Genomic DNA, 21,186 nt, shown 5'->3' with positions numbered 1-21,186 from the left:
ATTACGACACGGAGTCGGTAACTGCAGTCGAAGGAAAAACTTTATTCGAAAACTTCAGCCTCACTTTTAAGCCTCTGTCAACCGGCCCCCCATGGCGAAGAGGCTCCAAAGCTCTGTGCTCGCAAACCCCCGTAGGCTATCTAATTGGGAGGTCTGTCGCCCAAGCCATCCAGGTGCAGTAAACGGGCAGCCCGCTCGCGCCGTGAGAGTCCGAAAGTCCTGAGGAGCAGGGCTTTGAATTCTGTGTACTTGCCGTCTGCCGGGGGCGACTGTACGAACTCCGCGACCTGGGCAGCTGTGTCCTGGTCGAGGGAGCTCACCACGTAGTAGTAGCGGGTGTCTTCTGAGGTGATCCGGCGAACGTGGAATTGGGCTTCGGCTTGCTGGAACCATAGGTCCGGGCGCTGTGTCCAGAAACCCGGCAGTTTCAACGAAACCGCATGAACAGAGGCGGCGTCGGTCATTTCTGGTCCAAAAATCGTTTGGACCGTCGGGGTCACCAATTGTAGCGGTGTGCTACAAGCAGCGCTAAAATTACGACACGGAGTCGGTAACTGCAGTCGAAGGAAAAACTTTATTCGAAAACTTCAGCCTCACTTTTAAGCCTCTGTCAACCGGCCCCCCATGGCGAAGAGGCTCCAAAGCTCTGTGCTCGCAAACCCCCGTAGGCTATCTAATTGTGAGTCGGTTCGCATACGCTAGGAAATGAGCCGCCACAAGCTATCCATTCCATCTATGCCCCTTTGCATCTTACACACCACTATCAAGTCACCTCTCTTCCTCCTTTACTCCAAAGAGAATAGCCCTTGGCTCATTCAACCTTTCCTCATGATACATGCCCTTTAATCCAGGCAGCATTGTGGCAAATCTCCTCTGCCCCCTCTCTAAAGCTTCCACGTCCTTCCTATAATAAAGCGACCAGAACTGAACTGAATAGAAGTGTGGTCTAAACAGAGTTTAATGGAGCTGCAATGTTGCTTCATGACTCTTGAACTTTCTCCAGTTTCCTCCTACAGTCCAAAGATGTATCTGTTGGTAGGGTACTTGGTCATCATAAATTGTCCCATGATTAGGCTAGGGTTAAATTGGGGGATTGCTGAGTGGCATGGCTCGAAGGGCCAGAAGGGCCTATTGCACTGTATCCTAATAAATAAATAAAATAAGTTAATCTGACTAATGAAGGACAGCACACTATACCCTTTCTTAACCACGCCATCAACTTGCATGGTAACTTTGAGGGATTTATAGACTTGAACCCCAAGATCTCACTGTTCCTCCACACAGCTAAGAATTCTGCCATTAGCCCTGTACTTTGCGACCAAGTTTGACCTTCCAAAGTGTATCACTTCTCACTTTTCTGGATTGATCTCCATCTGCCACTTCTCAGCCCAGATCTGCTTCCTATCAATATCCTGCCTAATATACAACAATCTTCCATACTATCCACAAATCCACCAACCTTCATGTCATCTGCAAACTTACTAACCCACCCTTCCATTTCCTCACCCAAGTCATTTATAAAAATAACAAAAAACAGATCCATGCAGAACATCACTGCTCATGACCTCCAGACAGTATAGATCTTCTACCATCTTCTGCATTATGTAGCCAAAGAGTTCTGTATCCATACAGCAAAGCTTTTGTGGATCCCATTCCTCCTGACTTTCTGAAAGAACTTAACATGTGGAACCTAATCAAACACCTTACTGATATATATCAATCCACTGCCTTACCTTCCTCAATGTGCTTTGTCATATCCTCAAAGAATTAGTTCAGGCTCACAAGCATGACCTTCTCACAAAACCATACTGACTGTTCCTAAACTGACCATGCTTCTCCAACTGCTCATAAATCCTGTCCCTAAGAATTTTCTTCAATAATTTTCCAGCCACTGGTGTAAGACTTAGTGGTCTGTTATTCCCAGGATTATCCCTGTTACGTTTCTTGAACAAAGGAACGACATTTGTTACCCACCAATATCTGGTATTATTTGTGTGGCCAGTGAGGACTCAACGATCATCGCCATCTATCCTGATGTTTGTCAAAAGTTCCAGCACATCCTCTTTCTTAACATCAACATGTTCTAGCATATCAGCCTTTTATTCACCAAGGTCTTCTCGCTGCTGAATAGGGATGCAAAGTATTTATTAAGGACTCCCCTACTTTCCGACTACAGGAAAGTAGTCACGTTTCCTGTTTTATCACTGATCAGTTCTACCGTCAGTCCAGTCATTCTTGTAGAACTCCTTTGAGTTTTCCTTAATTCAATTCGCCAAGGCTTCTCATTTCCCCTTCTAGCTCTCCCAAGTCCCTTCTTAAGTTTCTTCCTGGCTACCTTACAATTCTCAAGATTCCTGTTTGATCATTGCTTCCTAAACCTAGTGAATTATGCTTCTTTCTTCCTCTTGTCGAGATGGTCCACATCTCCTATCAAACTTGATTGCTTCACCCTACCATCCTTTCCCTGACTGGATAAGACAAACCTGTCCAGAACTCCTTGATCTCCCTAAACAACCTCCACATTTCCATCGTGCATGTCCCTGAGTATGGCTCTTCCCAATTTATGGTCCCAAGTTTACCTTCCTCCAGTTAAATACTTATCCCTGCCAGAAGCTATGGTAAAGGTCAGGGAGGTACAGTCACTCTCTCCAAACCTTTTCCAATCAATATTAGAGAAGTTGAAATCACTTATGATAACAATCCTGTTATTTTTGTACCTTTCCAAAATTTGCCTCGTGGTTTACTTCTCAATATCACTGTTGCTGTTGGCATCTATAGAATGCTCCCAGTGGAGTGTTTGCTCCCTTCCAGTTCTGACTTTTCACCTACGCTGACTCAGTAGATGATCCCTCAGCGATGTCCTCCCTTTCTGTAGCTGTGATGCTATCTCTAATTAACAAAGGATTTCCAAATACTGTAAATCCAATCCCTAAGAATCCTCTCAAGTAATTTCCCTACCACTGACTGGTCTATAGCTTCCAGAAATATGACCTAAAATGTGATCAGATCTTCACGTAACTTGTAAAACTAGATAAAGAGAACCCAATTAAATAAATAATACAAAAAGCATCATATTTGTTTATTTACGTATTGAGAAAACAGATTCAATATTACATGTATTTGTTGGAAAAAGTATATGATCCTCAGGGGTAATGCCTTCTACAAAAGCTATTTGGAGTCAGGTGTTCCAATCAATAAGATGAGAGTGGAAGTGTGGGTTGTAGAAGTGCGCTGTCCTATAAAAAAAAGACACAAAGTCAGAATCTGCTCTTCTCAAGAAAGATCTGTTTGTGTGCACCATGCCTCGATCAAAACAACTTTCAGAGAACTTTAGAGAAGAATTGTGAAGATAGGTGAAGCTGGGAAAGGCTACAAAAGCAATTCTCAAGACCTGAGTTTTCATCTGTTCACACTAAGAGAAATTGTCTGCAAATGGAGAAAATTCAGTACTGTTGCTGCTCTCTCCAGGAGTGGGCATCCTGCAAAAATCACACCAAGAGCACAACATGCAAGGCTGAAGAAGGGTAACAGCAAATGACCTGCAGAAATCTTTAGAACTTGCTAAAGTCTCTGTTCATGTGTCCACGATAAGAAAAACCCTGAACAAGAATTGTGTTCATGAAAGGACATCACATAGGAAACCTCTCCTCTCCAAAAACCATTGCAGCACATTTCAAGTTTGCAGAAGACCTGATCAGATGTTCTACAACTCTTCTGGTACAACATTCTGTGGACTGATGAGACAAAAGATGAACTTTTTGGCAGAAATACATATTGCTATGTTTGGAGGGGAAAGGGCACTGCACACCGCCACCAAAACCTCATCCCAACTATGAAGCATGGTGGAAGGAGCATCATGGTTTGGGGCTGCTTTGCTGCCTCAGGGCCTGGACAGCTTGCAGTCGTTGAGTGAACAATGAATTCCAAATTGTATCAAGACATTTTATAGGAGAATGTTAGGGTAGCAGTCCATCACCTGAGGCATAATAGTAGTTGAATAATGTAACAAAACAATGATCCGGAAGACAAAAGTAAATCAACACCAGAATGTTTAAAAAGAAGAAAATACATGTTTTGGAATGGCCGAGTTAAAATCCTGACCTTAATCTTATAGAAATATTGTGGAAGTAGTTGAAGCAAGCAGTTCATGTAAGGAAGCCCACCAACATCCCAGAGTTGAATGAGTTTTCAAGGAGGAATGGCCTAACATTGCTCCGATCCAATGAGCTGGACTGATCCACATTTACCAGAAACATGTGGCTAAAGTTATTGCTGTAAAAGGGAGGGGTCACACCAGTTACTGAAAGCAAAGTTCACATACCTTTTCCAATAAATACATGTAATATTGGATAACTTTTCACAATAAATGAATGAACAAGTATAATATTTTTGTGTTATTTATTTAATTGGGTTACCTTTATCTAGTTTTAGGACTTGCGTGAAGATCTGATACTTTAGGTCACACTTATGCAGAAATAGAGAAAATTCTACATGGTTCACAAACTTTCTCGCACCACCGTTGCTGTCCTGTACTCTGTGCAGTCGATCTTTAAGTGCCCTCCATATGTCAGATGTGGGTTTACCCAAAAACGTCTGTTCCCATTTAAATCTCCCTAATTATTGCTTAATATTCTTGTAATTTACATAACTCCAATTTAATACTCTCCCACAGGTTTATGCTTATCCTTATCTATAGCTGTCTTAAGGAGTTGTGATAACTTTCAAATTGCTCTCCCACTGAATGAACGCCTGTCACCTGGCAAGGTTCATTATCCAACATCAGGTCCAGTATAGCCCTTTCTGTTCTGGACTATCTACATATTGACTTATGGATCTTTCCTATGTTTATCTGACAAATTGTGCCCCATATAAAACTCTTTAATTAAGAAGGTCCCAGTCTGCATAGTTTGAAGTCACCCACTACAACAAACCCATTGTTTAAATACTGTCCCTTAATCTGCCTCCATGTCCTTTTGGAGGGTGTCACTAATTTTATTCCATCAGAATGTAATTGTACCTTTTTTTTGATCTGTACCCATATACACTCAGTGGATGTGTCCTCCATTACACGCCTTCCAGGTGCAACAGTGAGATTGTCCCTGCTTAATAGTGCAGTGTCCTCTCTCCCACTGCACACCTTGCCTCCTCTATCTTTTCTAAAGATGTTAAAAGTCTGGAACATTAAACATACATTCCTGTCCCTCTCTCAGCCAAGTCTCTGTTATGATTGCAACATCATAGTTTCACCTACCAGTCTATGTTTCAAATTCATCATTCTTACCCTTAATATTCTTAGCATTAAAATAGACACACTTCAACCCCGGTTGAACAAGGTCTATAACCTTGTCCTGCCTGTTCGTACTGGTTATGACATCTACTTTCCTCTGAATCAATCTGCTTTCTGATCTAGAGCTTTGTTTCCCATCCTCATGCCGATCTATTTTAAATTTCAAATAGCACTACTTAACTAATGCTAATATACATCCTAGCGTGCACTGGGACCATCATCAGTGATGTAACCTGGGGTCTTGCAACATCAGACATTCTCACGCAGGTGATCCAGCCATGGTTGATCAGGCCCTGGCTTGTCTCCCAGCAGCATTGGTCCATGGGTCACACCTCTTCAAGTCAAGTCACTTTTATTGTCATTTCGACCATAACTGCTGGTACAGTATATAGTAAAAATGAGACAATGTTTTTCAGGACCATGGTGTTACATGACACAGTACAAAAACTAGACTGAACTACGTAAAAAAACAACACAGAGAAAGCTGCACTAGACTACAGACCTACACAGGACTGCATAAAGATCCTTTTGATCCATAGCCATCTGGAGGCTTGCTCAGCAACCTCTGTGACAGTCCTGGTGTCTCCTGGATTTGCAAGCCCCCGTAATGCCTAGGAGGGAGTAGGTTCTGCATAGCAAGCAGCCAGCAAAACCTCTACAACCCACCTCTATAGGCTCGCATCGTGCCCTTCACCCCTGTCTCTGACACTGCTCTACCACCACCTGGTACTTGGCTTTCTTACTTTAAAATGTCTCCTCAATCTGGTCTTCCTATGGAACTGGCAGTTCTACCGTGATCACCCACTTAGAGGTTTCTGACAGAATGACCACGTCATGCCTCAGGGATGACGTGACGTAGTCTAAATACTGGCTATCATTCCTCTACTGGTGCAGGATCTTGGCCTGAAATGTTTACTACCTCCTTGCTTTCCCAAATGCTGCTTAACCTGCTGAGTTCTTCCAGCAGTTTACTTTTTGCCCAAAATTCCAGCAGCTGCGGTCTCTTGTCTCTAACCATAATAACTAATTGGAGAGGATTATTGAATTGCTAAGGTATGCACAAGAAACAACATTTGTTGATGAAATGTAAATAATTAAAGCTTTTATAATAATTGAATATTCATTTTCTTTTAAAGTCTTAAGGGTTTTTGTCAAGAAGTGAATAATTCATTGGTTCTTTCTGTAAGAAGTGCAACTTTCATAAGTTCTAGTAGAAGCATCAGTGCTTCAAAATATCTTGAGGGTGTCCACTTCATTATACAAACATGACTGTCCCAACATTCAAAAACCTCTCAAAATATATTTAATTTGCAGTGATCAAAATTTTGCTGCATTAATAAGAGTAATTTTACTAGCAATAGGTGATAACTGTAATTAAATTCAGTAGGCCAGATTGAAATAACACTTGAAATTAAAGAGATATATCACACTAAAATCATACATTGAAAATTAATCTAAAGACTTGACATTAAAATAAACTGATGATGATAATGATTGATTCCTATAGAAGACAGGGAGGAGGTGGGGTCCGAAGTAACAGGTGATGGCATGGAGGGAGAACCAGATGATATTGTGCCAAATCTGATTAGACCAGATGTATTTTGTTGTTTAGTTTCTGGTTGTGCTATCTGCAAATTGGGCTTACGCATTTTCACTTTGAAAAGTCTGTAAAACACACATGTCCAATGTGAAACTTGCTTCACAGCAGAGACTGAACAAATAATTTAGTTTCAGTATTAATTTAACAACCTCTATTTAAATATGCTCATGATAATCCTTCTAGCACTAATGCAAGAGTCCTTAGTAAGGGTGGCGACAGGAACAAACATCAGTCTTATGAGAACAGTTGTTAGGTTTAATTTCAATCCAGTAACATATGGAGGAAATTCAAGTTGTTCTTGGAAAAGTAAGATAACCTATTTAAAAATAAAATGGTTTACAATTCTGCCAAAGAGAGGAAGAAGATGAACTTAGCCATATAGAAGCTGCAGGCAAGGTTTCTGGAAATCACTACCTGGCATCCAATCTAGATAACTGCTGGTTTTAAAATAACAAAATTGGAGAGCAAAATTGAAATTGTAAATTGTTCATTGTGGCATTATCAGAAGAGAAGTCATCCAGAAAACTACTGTTCTACTTGTTTATAGGGCCGTGGTACCTAAAGGGGTAGTGGTAACTGTTTAGATGGTTTTCTAAAGTTGTTTTAAAAACTTACTGTTTAATCCTCCATAATCATATTTTTACATTTATCGCAGTTTTGAAGTGGCATCTGACCTGTGACCACCCTAGCATAGCAGACAACACTTAATAGCTTCTTTTGTGCTGGGGTATTTAAAGAGCTGTTACCTGCCACCAGTGACTTAGTGCCAATCAGCCTGAAGAAAAGTAGCTAACCTATTTCTTCCTTGCATTATTATTTTATATTTAGTTCCAGGTGACAGCACTTGGAAAGCTGTAACCCCCATGCATGGAAAGATACTTTTGCCCTTGAGAGAGAAAAGAAAAGCAGTGTAAATCTGCTTTTATTCTTTTGACTATTTGCTTGCAGTTGGCTGCACAGCTTTAACTACTTAAAGAATGGTAAGAATGTAATCTGTGCTGCCTTGGGGATAACTGGAGGAAATAAAATGGATATGGTTGAGGAGATTACTAGACAAGGACGAATAGGAAGGAGAGAAGAGAGTAGTGGTTGGGTTTAAAGTTTGGCTTAGAGTAAATGAAGTGTGCTATAAATTCTGTGCAGATTAAATTAAAAGTTTTATGCACAAACTTTGGATTGGCAAGTCTGCATCACATTTGCTGTCACAAGAAGCAGAAACAGTAGCTACTTCCTGATAAAACTAATGAGGAGAAGAAGGGAAGACTATATTTTTTACAATGTTTTGGGAAGAGTGCAAGATTGTGTATACGGATGACATACATGTGACGGACCAAATAATCTCTTGGTGCTGTAACCTGTATCATTCTAGAAAGCAGCTGTATTAGTGATTTCAAATTTTATGGTGTACAGTAGATTTGGTTCCCCTTCTTTGCAAGTTTATAGACCATAATAGAAATGAGATTGTATCATGACTACTTTGCACTTCAGATCTTAAAATCCTGAACAAATTTCTTAGAATAAATACTATTTAATTTATGCAAATCTTATAACTAGTTTTCTTTCTCCAAAACTAAAAGTTCACTTAAATATACTTGGAAATGAGCATGAGTGCAACTTTATATTATCAATATTAATTGTTACGCATGGCTAATATCTTCATAACAAACAAGAATTTTTTTCTTCCAAATTTCTGTTTGGAATGAATATTTTATGAGTTTTTAATCAGTTCTGTGTTTGAAGGGAAATTAAGGTGTTGAAACAATATGTCCCCAAAGGAGTTTAATTAAATCTTTCACCATGGAAGCAGGCTCTTGGTTTATTGTAGATGTGCTTGTTTCTTCATGCTTGTAGTTCTGATTCCGTGCCCCTTTCTAACAAGCAATTCTCTAAAGAATTGTGAACTCTTAATCCATCAAGTCTTGTGGTAGAACATGGTGAGTTCTTTTGAAATTTCCCATACATGTTGGTTTCCTGATCTTGTCTTGAGGTTTGCATAGGCACTTTATAAATACCAACCTTTATTTAAGTTCATCTCTATAGTGGACAGTTGTCAAAGATTATGTCGAATGTTGAAAGGCCTTGATAGAGTGGATGTGGAGAGGATCTTTCCTATGGTGGTGGAGTCTAAGACCATAGGACAGGGGTGGACAAACTTTTTGACTTGTGGGCCACAAAGGGTTCTAAAGTTTGACAGGGGGGCCGGACCAGGAGCAGTTGGACGGAGTGTTTTGGTAATACACCTCATAAGAGAAAATAAAATATCATGGGATATGTAGAAAACATGTGCTTTAATTTCAATTGAAAATGAACAAATGCATTACAACAAAATATCTGTCTTTGAAGTCCCATGGTATTTAGCTATTTATTGAAATGACTTTTAAAACACTGAAAATTAAATGAATAAAATACAGCTTTTTTTAATAGTAACGGTTATTATTTTAAAGCATTGAAAATTCTGTTATCCTTCAAGATATTATCATCATCACTCTCCTCCTGACTGTCTTTATTTCAAAAACGGTAGGAGATGCAGGTCTACTTGTCCTGCTCCTTCTTATTCAATTGTCCCCTGTGCCAAAACTCAACAACGACCAGCACAAGGACAGAACAGTGACAGCGCGCCAGTATGCGGAGCGCGTTATTTGATCTGGAGCGCATTTTTTATTTTGAGAACGTATGTGCACCTGCGCACTACTCATGTCCATCACTTAACAGAAATGACATGTAACATGTAAGGCTAATTGAAAAAAATATTTTCAAATGCATTTTTTACATAACACAACGAAGAAACTTATTTTTAATTTCAGTGGGAACAGTGTTGTTGGTCTCCCTTTTTAGCCAGCGCATCAAAGTCTGGATTTAGTTTTGTTGTGGCGATTCTCAGGATGGATCTGAGGTGTTGGTCAGTTAACTTGGATCTGTGGCTGGCTTTGTTGATGTTCATGACGCTGAACGCCTGTTCACACAAATAGGTTGAGCCGAACAAAGAGTAAAGCGCAAATGTGGAGTAATACGCTGCACCTCAACAAAGGTCAATGTATATAGAGTGCGTCATCTATTGGGAAAACACCAGAATTGTGGGGAAAAAATGTTAACAAGGTTTATTAATATAATTTCATCAAGTTCTGCGGGCCGGATTAAAAAGCTTAACGGGCCGCATATGGCCCCCGGGCCGTAGTTTGCCCATGCCTGCCATAGGACATAGCCTTAGAATAGAGGGATGTCCATTTCAACCAGAGATGAGGAGGAATTTCTTTCGTCAGAGAATGGTTAATCTGTGGAGTTCATTGCTACAGGTGACTGTCGAGGCTAAATCATTGGGTATATTTAAGGCAGAGGTTGATAGAGTCTTCGATTATTGAGGGTGTGAAGGGATACATGGAGAAGGCAGGACATTGGGGCTGAGAGGGAAAATGGATCGGCCATGATGCAATGGCGGAGCAGGCTCTATGGGCCAGATGGCCTAATTCTGCTCCTACAGTTTATGGTCTTGTATGAATAGCTATGTTGAGCATTTTAATTGACTGTATTCATTTTTTAAAAACAGACAGAAAGGTTCAGATGCATCGTGGAGAAATGACCAGGAGCCCCCACCTGAGGTGAGTTGATTCCAGTTGTTAGTTTTTCTCCATAGTTGCAGAGCAATGTATTTTCAGTTCATTGAATACCGTACATGCTCAAACTGAACAAATGAAAATGCCACCTTGTACTTTGCTTTGTTTGCCCAGATTCCATCGTCTGTAAGCTTAGAACAGCTGTTATGAGGGAGTCCAACTAAGTAAACATTCAGTGAGTTTATTATACATTCTTATACTATTGCTAGACCCTGCCCTGAAAAAACATGAACATTTCCTGTAGGTTCTTCAGTATGAGCCAAACAACAGAGGCAAGAGATTACTCTACTTATCACCAGGTTTGATTGTAACTAATCACTCAAATATTTGCTGGCTTTTATTGCAAGTGATATTTTCCATAAAAGTAGTCTCAGTACAATTACAGAGTGCACTTATGATGACCCTCTTTGATTATTGTGTGCAGTTTGGTTTTCCCTGTTATATGGAGGATGTTTCATTGGCGGCAGCCACAGTATATTCATGGTATCAAAGGGCTGGTATGTGATGAAAGGTTGAGGAAATTGGGGTCATGCTCATTTCAGTATAGAAGGATGAGAGGTAAATGTACAGAAATCTGAGGGGGATTAACATGGTGAATGCTGAGAGGATGTTTCCTGTGCTGGGAGTATCTAAAAATAGAGGGGTATAGATTTCAAATAAGGAGTTGCTCATTTATATAGAGATCAGAGGAAATTTCTTCTCTGGTTATAAATTAGAGCATAAAACCATAAGATGCAGGAGCAGAAGTAGGCCATTTGGCCTATCGAGTCTGCTCAGCTATTCAGTCATGGGCTGATTCAATTCTTCCAGTCATCCCCACTCCCTTCCTTCTCCCCATAGTTTTTGATGCCCTGGCTAATCAAGTATCTACCTATCTACGCCTTAAATGCACCCAGTGACTTGGCCTCCACAGCCACTCGTGGCAACAATTTCCACAGATTTACCATCCTCTAACTAAAGTAATTTCTCCACATCTCAGTTTTAAAAGGATGTCCTTCAATCCTAGACTCCTCTACCATGGGCAATAACTTTGCCGTATCTAATCTGTTCAGGCCTTTTAACATTCGGAATGTTTCTGTGAGTTCCCCTCTCATTCTCTTGAACTCCAGGGAATACAGCCCAAGAGCTGCCAGATGTTCCTCATATCATAACCATTTCATTCCTGGAATCATTCTCGTGAACCTTCTCTGAACCTCTCCAATGTCAGTATATCCTTTCTAAAATAAGGAGGCAAAAACTGCACACAATACTCCGTGTGATCTCACCAGTGCCTTTCAGAGCCTCAACATCACATCCGTGCTGTTATATTCTATACCCCTAGAAATGAATGCCAATGTTGCATTCACCTTCTTCACCACCGACTCGAGCTGGAGGTTAACCTTTAGGGTATCCTGCACAAGGACTCCCAAGTTCCTTTGCATCTTTATATTTTGAATTCTCTCCCCATCTAAATAATAGTCTGCACATTTATTTCTTCCTCCAAAGTGCATGATCGTACACTTTCCAACATTGTATTTCATTTGCCACTTCTTTGCCCATTCTCCTAAACTATCTAAGTCTCTCTTCAGGCTCTCTGTTTCCTCAACACTGTCTGCTCCTCCACCTATCCTTGTATCATCGGCAGATTTAGCCACAAATTCATTAACACCATAGTCCAAATCATTGGCATACATTGTAAAAAGCAGCAGTCCCAACACCGACCCCTGTGGAACACCACTGATAACCGGCAGCCAGACAGAATAGGATCTTTTTATTCCCATTCTGTTTCCTGCCCATCAGCCAATGCTCCACCCATGATAGTAACCCCTGTTATTCCATAGGCTCTTATTTTGCTAAGCAGCTTCATGTGCGGCACCTCGTCAAAGGCCTTCTGAAAATCCAAGTACACCATGTCTACTGCATCTCCTTTGTCTACCCTGCTTGTAATTTCCTCAAAAAATTGCAATAGGTTTGTCAGGCAGGTTTTTCCTTTCAGGAAACCATGCTGACTTTGGCCTAACTTGTCATGAGCCTCCAGGCACTCCATAATCTCATCCCTAACCATCGATTCCAACAACTTCCCAACCACTGATGTCAGACTAACAGGTCTATAGTTTCCTTTCTGCTGTCTCCTACCCTTCTTAAATAGTGGAGTAACATTTGCAATTTTCCAATCATCTGGTACAATGCCAGAATCTATTGATTCTTGAAAGATCATTGTTAATGCCTCCGCAATCCCTCCAGCTACTTCCTTCAGAACCCGAGGGTGCATCAAATCAATTATTTGATTTCTGTACCTCAGAGAGTTGAGGAGTCAGACTCTGGATTGACTCCAGCTGTAGGTTGACAGACGTTTAGACCACGAGGCATTTGAGGAGGTTTGTGGATTGAATGGAAAATTATTGCTGAGGGCAGTATAAAATCAGCCATGATCTTACTAAATTACAAAGCATACTTGAGGCCAGTCATCCTACTATATTTCCATATTATTCTTACAATATGGGAGACCGTTTTGAACCATCATGTTTATGCTGGCACAGGGCAATTGCAGACCCATTCCCAACACACTCAGCTTTTTCCCTGTAATCTATTATCTTCTTATACCCATCAGTTCTGCACAGGTTGTACTCCTCATCTTCATGCTGGCGATAATTTACATTGGCCATTTAACCTACCAATCTGCATGCCCTTGGTATAACAAGAAAACCAGATGGTCACAGTGGGAATATGTAAGCTCTACATGGGGTTCACCACTGGTCAGAATCAAACTCGGGCTGCGGTAGAAGTGAGGCAGCAGCTTCACTGACTGTGCTACCACGATGCCCAAATGTCATGGTAGAAGGTACTTCTACTCCTGCTCCTTTTCTTATGTTCTTGCTTGTAGTCAGTTCAAAGTAATTTGCTTATTTTTTTCAGGAAGTTGCACTGAGGCCGTAACTAAATCAAATATCAGTGAAGAAGGTTATTTAAGGTTACAACAAGATTAAGAACAATTGAGCCAAGAAATGACAGGTGCAATTTAACTTGGACATGTGTAACATATTGTATATTGGGAAGTTAAACCAGGGCAGTACTTGCTGAGTAAATTGCAGGACTGTGCAGAGAGCTGTAGATCAGAGTACAAGTACATTGTTCCCTGAAAGCAGTGAAGGGTGGGTGCTTACCTTTATGAGTCAAGGGAGAGGGGAAAACTTTAAACAGGACATGAGGGGAAAAGGATATGTGGATATATGATCATGGATATATGGATTAAGCTTCCAAGGAAAGTGGTAGATTAATGTACAGTTATAACTTTTAAAAGGCATTTGGCCAAGATATATGAATCTGAAATGTTCAGAGACGTGTCAGCCAAACACAAACAAGTGGGACTGGCTTTAGGTAGCAGTTCAGTTGGGGAAGAGTGAGTGAGTTGCGCTGAAGTTGACCTGTTTCTGTGCTGAATAAATCAATGACTGGATTATCTTGAAAGCGCCTGCTTCCATTACTGCGTGGATGCTGCTTCAGAATCAGGTTTATAATCACTGAAGTCTATCATGAAATTTGCTGTGTGTGGCAGCATTATAGTGCAAGACATAAAATTGACTACAAGTCACAAAAAAAAATAGAGTGCAAAAGTGAAATAATGAAGGATTCATGGGCTGGTCAGAAAGCTAATGGCATAGGGGAAGAAGCTGTTCCTAAGCTTTTGAGTATGAGTCTTCAGGCTCATGTACCTCCTCCCTGATGAGAAGGGGCCTTGCGCTGGATAGTGTGGGTCCTTAATGATGGATAGCATCTTATTGAGGCACTACCTTTTGAAGATATCCACAAGGGTGTGAAAAGTTGTGTCTGTTAAGGAGCTGGCTGAGTCTGCAACCCCTGCAGCCTCTTCTGATGCTGTGCATTGGAACCAGAATGCTCACTGTAAAGACTCTTTGCTTACATGCCAAATCTCCTCAAGCTCCTTATGATGATTATATCAATATGTTGAGCCCAGAGTAGATCTTCTTGAGGTATTGGCATCCAGGAACTTGAAGTGCGCAGCCTTTTCACCACTGATCCCTCAATGAGGGTTAGTGTGCGTTTGCAATCCTGATTCCCCATCCCGAAATCTAATATTGGATGCAAGGTTGTTGCCAAACAATCTCAGTCCTGTACGCTCTTCATCACCACGTGAAATTGTACCTGACATCCTGATGAAGGGTCTCGGCCCGAAACGTCAACAGTGCTCCTTCCTATAGATGCTGGCTGAAATGTCATGACAGGTGTGAATGATGTTAAATCTGATTTTTGATATGGACTTCTATTGTGAGACAGAGAGAGAAGGGGCAGGGAGAGGGGGATCATTGTTGAGCAAATGTGAAGGAGAAGGAAGAGATTGGGGCATTCTGTAATGATCAATAAAACAATTGTTTGGAATCATATGACCTTGTCTGGTGTCTCAGGACTGGGTGTGTCTGCACATGTGCCAACCCCCTGTATTATCACTTCTTCCATGCCACCTATCCCACAACCTCCCCACAGCGCTCCACCCTTGCCATTCCCAACATCTTTTGCTCCTGAAACTGTATAGTAGTGATGTATATGTGCCGATAACTTCTGCATTGTCCTGTATCTCTTTCCTTTTTGAGGAAGTACCAAGTTTATTTCAATCTGAAGTGGGATTATCAAGGGGAATCATGGGCCAGCCTGCCTTAGCAATTCTGTATTTAGTGATTTTACATGACAAAGCAATAATTAAACATCATTATTGCTCCTGTGACAATAGGAACGAGCAACAAAAAGTAATCTATTTTTTTGTGTGCCACACTCTGCCAGAGCCTCGGTGACCACTTTTTTTCAAGTGGTTGTCTTGGAGGAAAGATTTTGTGAGTGGTCCCCCACGTCCTCCTCACAGCGCAGTTTGTTTTTACAAGGCTGAGAACGGATAGAAAGCATGCCCGGCAGTGGCCCAACTGGATTCGAACTCAGGAACCTTCACTCCGGAGTTCAGCACTGATGTCTCTGTGCCACTAGCCGGCCTTAAAAAAAGTAATCTAGTATCAATAATTTAATTTAGTGACCAGAATAATGTGATCATATTTGAAGTGTTCAACATGATGACAGCATGAAGCATGTTGTTTCAGGTAAATGTTATAGGCTTGATATATCTGGAAAAGCTATTATTTTCCAAATGTGTAATAATTGAGGAGAGATCATGTCCATGTTTATTTTCAGTGAAAGATCTAGAAAGGCTGAAAAAAAATCTAAAAAAGTGATCGGAAACTATTTCTTGAGCTACTTGCTACCTGAAAGGAAGAACCAATTTTAATTCATCCACGTGAAAATCGCTAATTCTTTTCTTAATTTGTTCAGACGTTTTGTCTCAACTACTCACTCGTCTCAACTACTCACTCGTCTCCTAGTTTGGTTATTCTGTTTAGAATTTCATGTTATCTCTACCAAAGTTATATTTTCTAAATTTATAAATCTTGTTGTACTAGTCTTTTACACACCTGTAAGATCTTACACCTGGCTTTTTTTCCCCCTGTTTACAACAGCTCAAGTTTCCCCATTCTTTCCTTGCAGTCAGATCATAATTCAGCTAGATAAAATCTTGAGAGTCATAGGTAGGGCAATAGTCAGGCTTTTCCCAAGGTGGGGGGGGGGGGTAGGTTAAGGTCAAATAGAATAGGTTTGTAGGAGATCTAAGGGGAAAGTGTTTCACACAGAGGGTGGTGGGTATATGGAACAATCTGCCAAAGGGGCTGGTGGAGGCAAATATGATTATAAATTTCAGAAAGCATTTAGATAGATGCATGGGTAGAAAGGTTTAGAAGGACGTGGACCAAATGCAGTGGTTAGCCTAGATAGGCCTCTTGGTTTGCATGGGCAAGTTGGGCCGAATGCCATTTCTATGCTGTAGAACTTTATGCAAAAACATTTTTGTTCCTTCAGTGTATTGGAGTAACAAAACTGAGGTAGCAAAAAAGATAAGGGTACCACAAAGTTTGGCTATTCTTAGGCATTTCTTCGGTTTTGAGTATTACTTGCTTCCACCTGAGTTTTATAAATTCTGAAGTGCCTGATGAGGCCAGTGTGGTTTCCACGGATTCTGCCACTGGAGCTTGATGAAGCAAATGAATCGGTAATGGCAGTAGACTGCTTCATCTGCAATTTTCAATGGCCTTGTCCTGATAGAAAGACTCAAGTTGCAGTGCCATCCTGGTGTATCTCATCCAAAAAAAAATGCCTGCTCCTTCAGTTGGGTTTGCAATTGATGTTTTTCTTCAGGTGTGAACTGCCCCAGTGCTGGGAATGTTCAGCTGAGACGAGAGTACTGACATTAATTCACTCATATGCCAGAAGATTTTGCAAAGGCAGCATGCTGGTATCTCTCTGGCACTTGTTACATCTACTGTAGCTAGTCCATGTCTCTGAACCACACAGGAATTCTATTTTTACCAACTGCTTTTTAAAGCAATAAATGTTCAATATAGCAATAGTTTCAGCATGAGGCCCCGATAAATATTAAGGAATTCTTCCTCTTCATAACTCTTCATTATAAGTATGTGATTTCTATCATTCAAAATTATTGCCCTGGCTTCATCTAATGATCTCTTGTATGGAAATTTAGAAAACTCGGTACATGCATGATATGGCTTCAAAATTAAATTCTGCTTGAACCATTACACAAGAAACATTTGCAGAAACTAACATGCTGTGCATTTTATTTTAAGTTAAATGCTTTCATCTTTTTCCTTCAGAATAGAATAGAGTACTCCTTTAAGCTTAATGGAATGTTTTGAATTTACAACTTCCATTTGCAGTATAAAAAGATTTAGATTCCTGTGTCTCACTTCAATAAAAGGAATAACAATGTGGCTTGAATGTCAATGACCTTTCTTATACAGATCAATATTTTTATGTACACTGTTGTTTTTAAAAAATTAATTTTGGGCACTAGTGGAGTCAATTGATTTCCAATTATGAAACACTGTACATTGAAATACACTAAGTATCATCTGACATTTTTTAGCAAGGTAAGATGAGCTTCATCAGTTAGTTTTCCAATATATAAATGCTTTACCTTGATGAGAGGATGCAATGCTAAAGCTTTTTGTACTCCAATCAAAAATTGCTATGCTTCCTCTTAATTAAGGTTTTTTTTTCGGTCCCTTGCTTTCAGCTCTTTTTTTTTTTGGTAGTAGGCATTATTAACTTCTGTTTTCAAGTGTATTTACAGTTTTGGGGGTTTGAATGTCTTGGTTTATATTCTCTATATTGCTTTGTGGTTGGTCTGGAGTTTTTTTTTGTTGTGGGGCTTGGGGAGGATACTAACTTTACATGACTTCAATTTGGGTGCTTTCTCAATTATCTTTTTTGTATTATATTATTATTGTATGTTTATTTTTGCACTATTAATTTTATTCATTTTGGTTTGGGGTTTTTTCCTTTCTGTAGTGTTGTAGAAAATGCATAAAAAAATCAATTTTAAAAAAATTGCTATGTGCATCGAATTGAAGCTTTTGTTTAGAATCCCACAGAGTGCAGATCCTTTATGGATCCGATTCCAAGGATAGGCTATCTATTATATCATTAATTCTGTGATCCTTGACTTACTTATGACTTCTGGAATTTTCCTTGACTGTAGTAGTGGCTGCAAATTCTAACGGCAAAACAGAACCCTTTGAAGCAACACACACAATGACAGAGGAACTCAGCAGGCCAGGCAGCATCTATTTATCTCTTCTGTGTAAGACAGTTATTCCCCCAGGGCTAATGGAGGAACACATTTAAAACAAAAATATTGGCTGCTAATGCAGCGCATTGATGCAGCTGTTAGTGTTGCTGCCTCACAGTTCCAGGGATCTGTGTTCGATCCTGGTATTGACAGGATTGTGAAGTTTGCACATTCTCTCTGTGACCATCCAAGTTTCCTCTGGCTGCTCCAGTTTCCTTCCATATCTCAAATACATGCTGGTAAATTAATTGGATGTAGTAAATAACCGCTTCTGTGATGACTTCTAATGTGACAGGATTGGAATATTACTGACTTGTTTGTTTGACTGAATTTAGAGGCAGGATATAAGAAGTTGCAGTCTTGATCAATATGCACAGGATACGTTGTGATCTCTGGAAAAGTATACCCTCTTCTACAAACAGAGTTCCATTCTTTTGCTAAAGTCCAGTTAGCATGGTATACAGTGCCTTTGTTCACATAAATGACTATTATAACTAGGGATTTTGATCAATTTAATTGAGAATTTTTATTTGTGAATAACGTGTTCCTTTTTTCACAGTAAAAAAAAAATCAGCATTTCAAAAGTATTCATTCCCCTTTGCTTAATACTTAGTTAGGCCATGATTTGCAGCTACTACAGGCAGCAGTCTTTTTGGATAGTTCTCTATTAGCTTTGCACAATGTGATGGAGCAAAATGAGCATCTGGCGATGATCTTTGCATCATCAATGGGGATGGGAGAGGTCCCAGAGGACTGGAAGGTTACAGATGTAGAGAGTTTTACTTCAGTGGTTGATAAGTTGATGGAAAAGATCCTGAGAGGTAGGATTTATGAACATTTTGAGAAGCATAGTATGATTAGGAATAGTCAGCATGGCTTTGTCAAAGGCAGGTTGTGCCTTATGAACCTGATTGAATTTTGTGAGGATGTGATTAAACACATTGATGAAGGTAGAGCGGTAGATATAATGTATATGGATTTCAGCAAGGCATTTGACAAGGTAGCCCATGCAAGGCTTATTGAGAAAGTAAGCAGGCATGGGATCCAAGGGGACATTGCTTTGTGGATCCAGGAATGGCTTGCCCGCAGAAGGCAAAGATTGGTTGTAGACGGGTCAAATTCTGCATGGAGTTTGGTCACTAGTGGAGTGCCTCAGGGGTCTGTTCTGGGACCCCTACTCTTTGTGATTTTTATAAATGACCTGGATGAGGAAGCGAAGGGATGGGTTAGTAAATTTGCTGATGACACCAAGGTTGGAGGTGTTGTGAATAGTGTGGAGGGCTGTCAGAGGTTACAGCAGGACATTGATAGGATGCAAAACTGGGCTGAGAAGTGGCAAATGGAGTTCAACCCAGATAAGTGTGAAGTGGTTCATTTTGGTAGATCAAATATGAGGCAGAATATAGTATTAGTGGTAAGACTCTTGGCAGTGTTGAAGATCAGAGGGATCTTGGGGTCCAAGTACATAGGGCACTCAAAACTGCTGAGCAGGTTGACTCTGTAGTTAAGAAGGCATACGGTGCATTGGCCTTCAATTGTGGGATTGAGTTTAGGAGCCGAGAGGTAATGTTGCAGCTATATAGGACCCTGGTCAGACCCCACTTGTACTGTGCTCAGTTCTGATCTCCTCACTACAGGAAGGATGTGGAAACCATAGGAAAGGTGCAGAGGAGATTTACAAGGATGTTGCCTGGATTGGGGAGCATGCCTTATGAGAATAGGTTGAGTGAGCTCAGCCTTTTCTCCTTGGAGTGATGGAGGATGAGAGGTGACCTGATAGAGGTGTATAAGGTAATGAGAGGAATTGTTTGTGTGGATAGTCAAGAGGCTTTTTACCAGGGCTGAAATGGCTTGCATGAGAGTGCACAGTTTTAAGGTGCTTGGAAGTAGGTATAGAGAAGATGTCAGGGGTAAGTTTTTTACGCAGAGAGTGGTGAGTGTGTGAAATGGGTTGGCGGTGCCGGTGATGGAGGCAGATAAGATAGGGTCTTTTAAGAAACTCCTGGATAGGTAAATGGAGCTTAGAAAAATAGAGGGCTTTGGGTAACCCTAGCTAATTTCTAAGGTAAGGACATGTTCGGCACAGATTTGTGGGTCGAAGGGCCTGTATTGTGCTGTAGGTTTTCTATGTTTCTTTTCCTCCTTGCAAGACTGTTCAAGCTGTGCCAGGTTAGTTGGGGAGTGGCGGTGTACAGCAATCTTGACGTCTTCTGAAAGATATTCGATCAGGTTAAGGCTAGGATTCTGACTGGGCCGCTCAATGACATTAGTTTTTTTCATTGTTGCTCTGGGTTGTTGTCCTGCTGAAAGATGAATTTACTCCCCAGTTTAAGCTTTCTGACAGAGACTCGCAGGTTTTTATTCAGGATCTCTCTGTATTTAGCAGCATTCATCTTCCCATCAACGTTGACCAGATTTCCAGTTCCTGCTGCTGAAAAGCATCCCCATAGCATGATGCTACCTCCATCATACTTTACAGTAGGGGTGTGCACTGGCTGAAGTGCAGTACAGTCGGCCCTTCTTATCCGCGGATTCCGTATGTGCGGATTCAACCAACCGCGGATCGGGAAAACCCGGAAGTTCTCTCTCCAGCACTCTGTTAGAGCTTGTACAGACTATTTTTTCTTGTCATTACTCCCTAAACAATACAGTATAACAACTATTTACATAGCATTTACACTGTATTAGGTATTATGAGTAATCAAGAAATGACTTAAAAGTACAGGCAGTCCCCGGGTTATGAATGAATTCCGTTCCCGAGTCCGTCTTTAAGTTGGATTTGAAGTCGAAACAGGTACATCCGGTATTATTTAGCGTCAGTTAGTCAAAAGTTTTCTTTCTATGCATATAAAACACTTAAGAAACATATGTATTTCAATAATATAACCACTGCATTGCTAGTAATAATTGTAGCTTTCATCGGGGCAGGGCCTTTCAAATGCTCCATTAAAATTGTTCCGATCGCTAACCGACTGTAGCCTAAAGCTTTTCCAATGGCCGATGGCGT

The 21,186-nt window shown here is 40.6% G+C and overlaps 1 protein-coding gene across 2 annotated transcripts in view; it reads left to right on the top strand.

Annotated features, from left to right (window-relative positions):
* naf1 (nuclear assembly factor 1 homolog (S. cerevisiae)) overlaps positions 1-21,186 on the top strand; it is a 165,967-nt gene that overhangs the window by 117,629 nt on the left and 27,152 nt on the right. For both annotated transcript variants that reach the window (XM_059964965.1, XM_059964966.1), the window contains exon 7: positions 10,432-10,483. In XM_059964965.1, coding sequence (XP_059820948.1) covers positions 10,432-10,483 — 52 coding nt within the window. The remainder of the gene's footprint in view (positions 1-10,431; positions 10,484-21,186) is intronic.

The sequence above is a fragment of the Hypanus sabinus genome, chromosome 3 (genome assembly GCF_030144855.1).
Source record: "Hypanus sabinus isolate sHypSab1 chromosome 3, sHypSab1.hap1, whole genome shotgun sequence".
NCBI lineage: Eukaryota > Metazoa > Chordata > Chondrichthyes > Myliobatiformes > Dasyatidae > Hypanus > Hypanus sabinus.
Note: the sequence above shows the minus strand (reverse complement) of the source record. Positions and strands in the feature narration are given on the sequence as shown.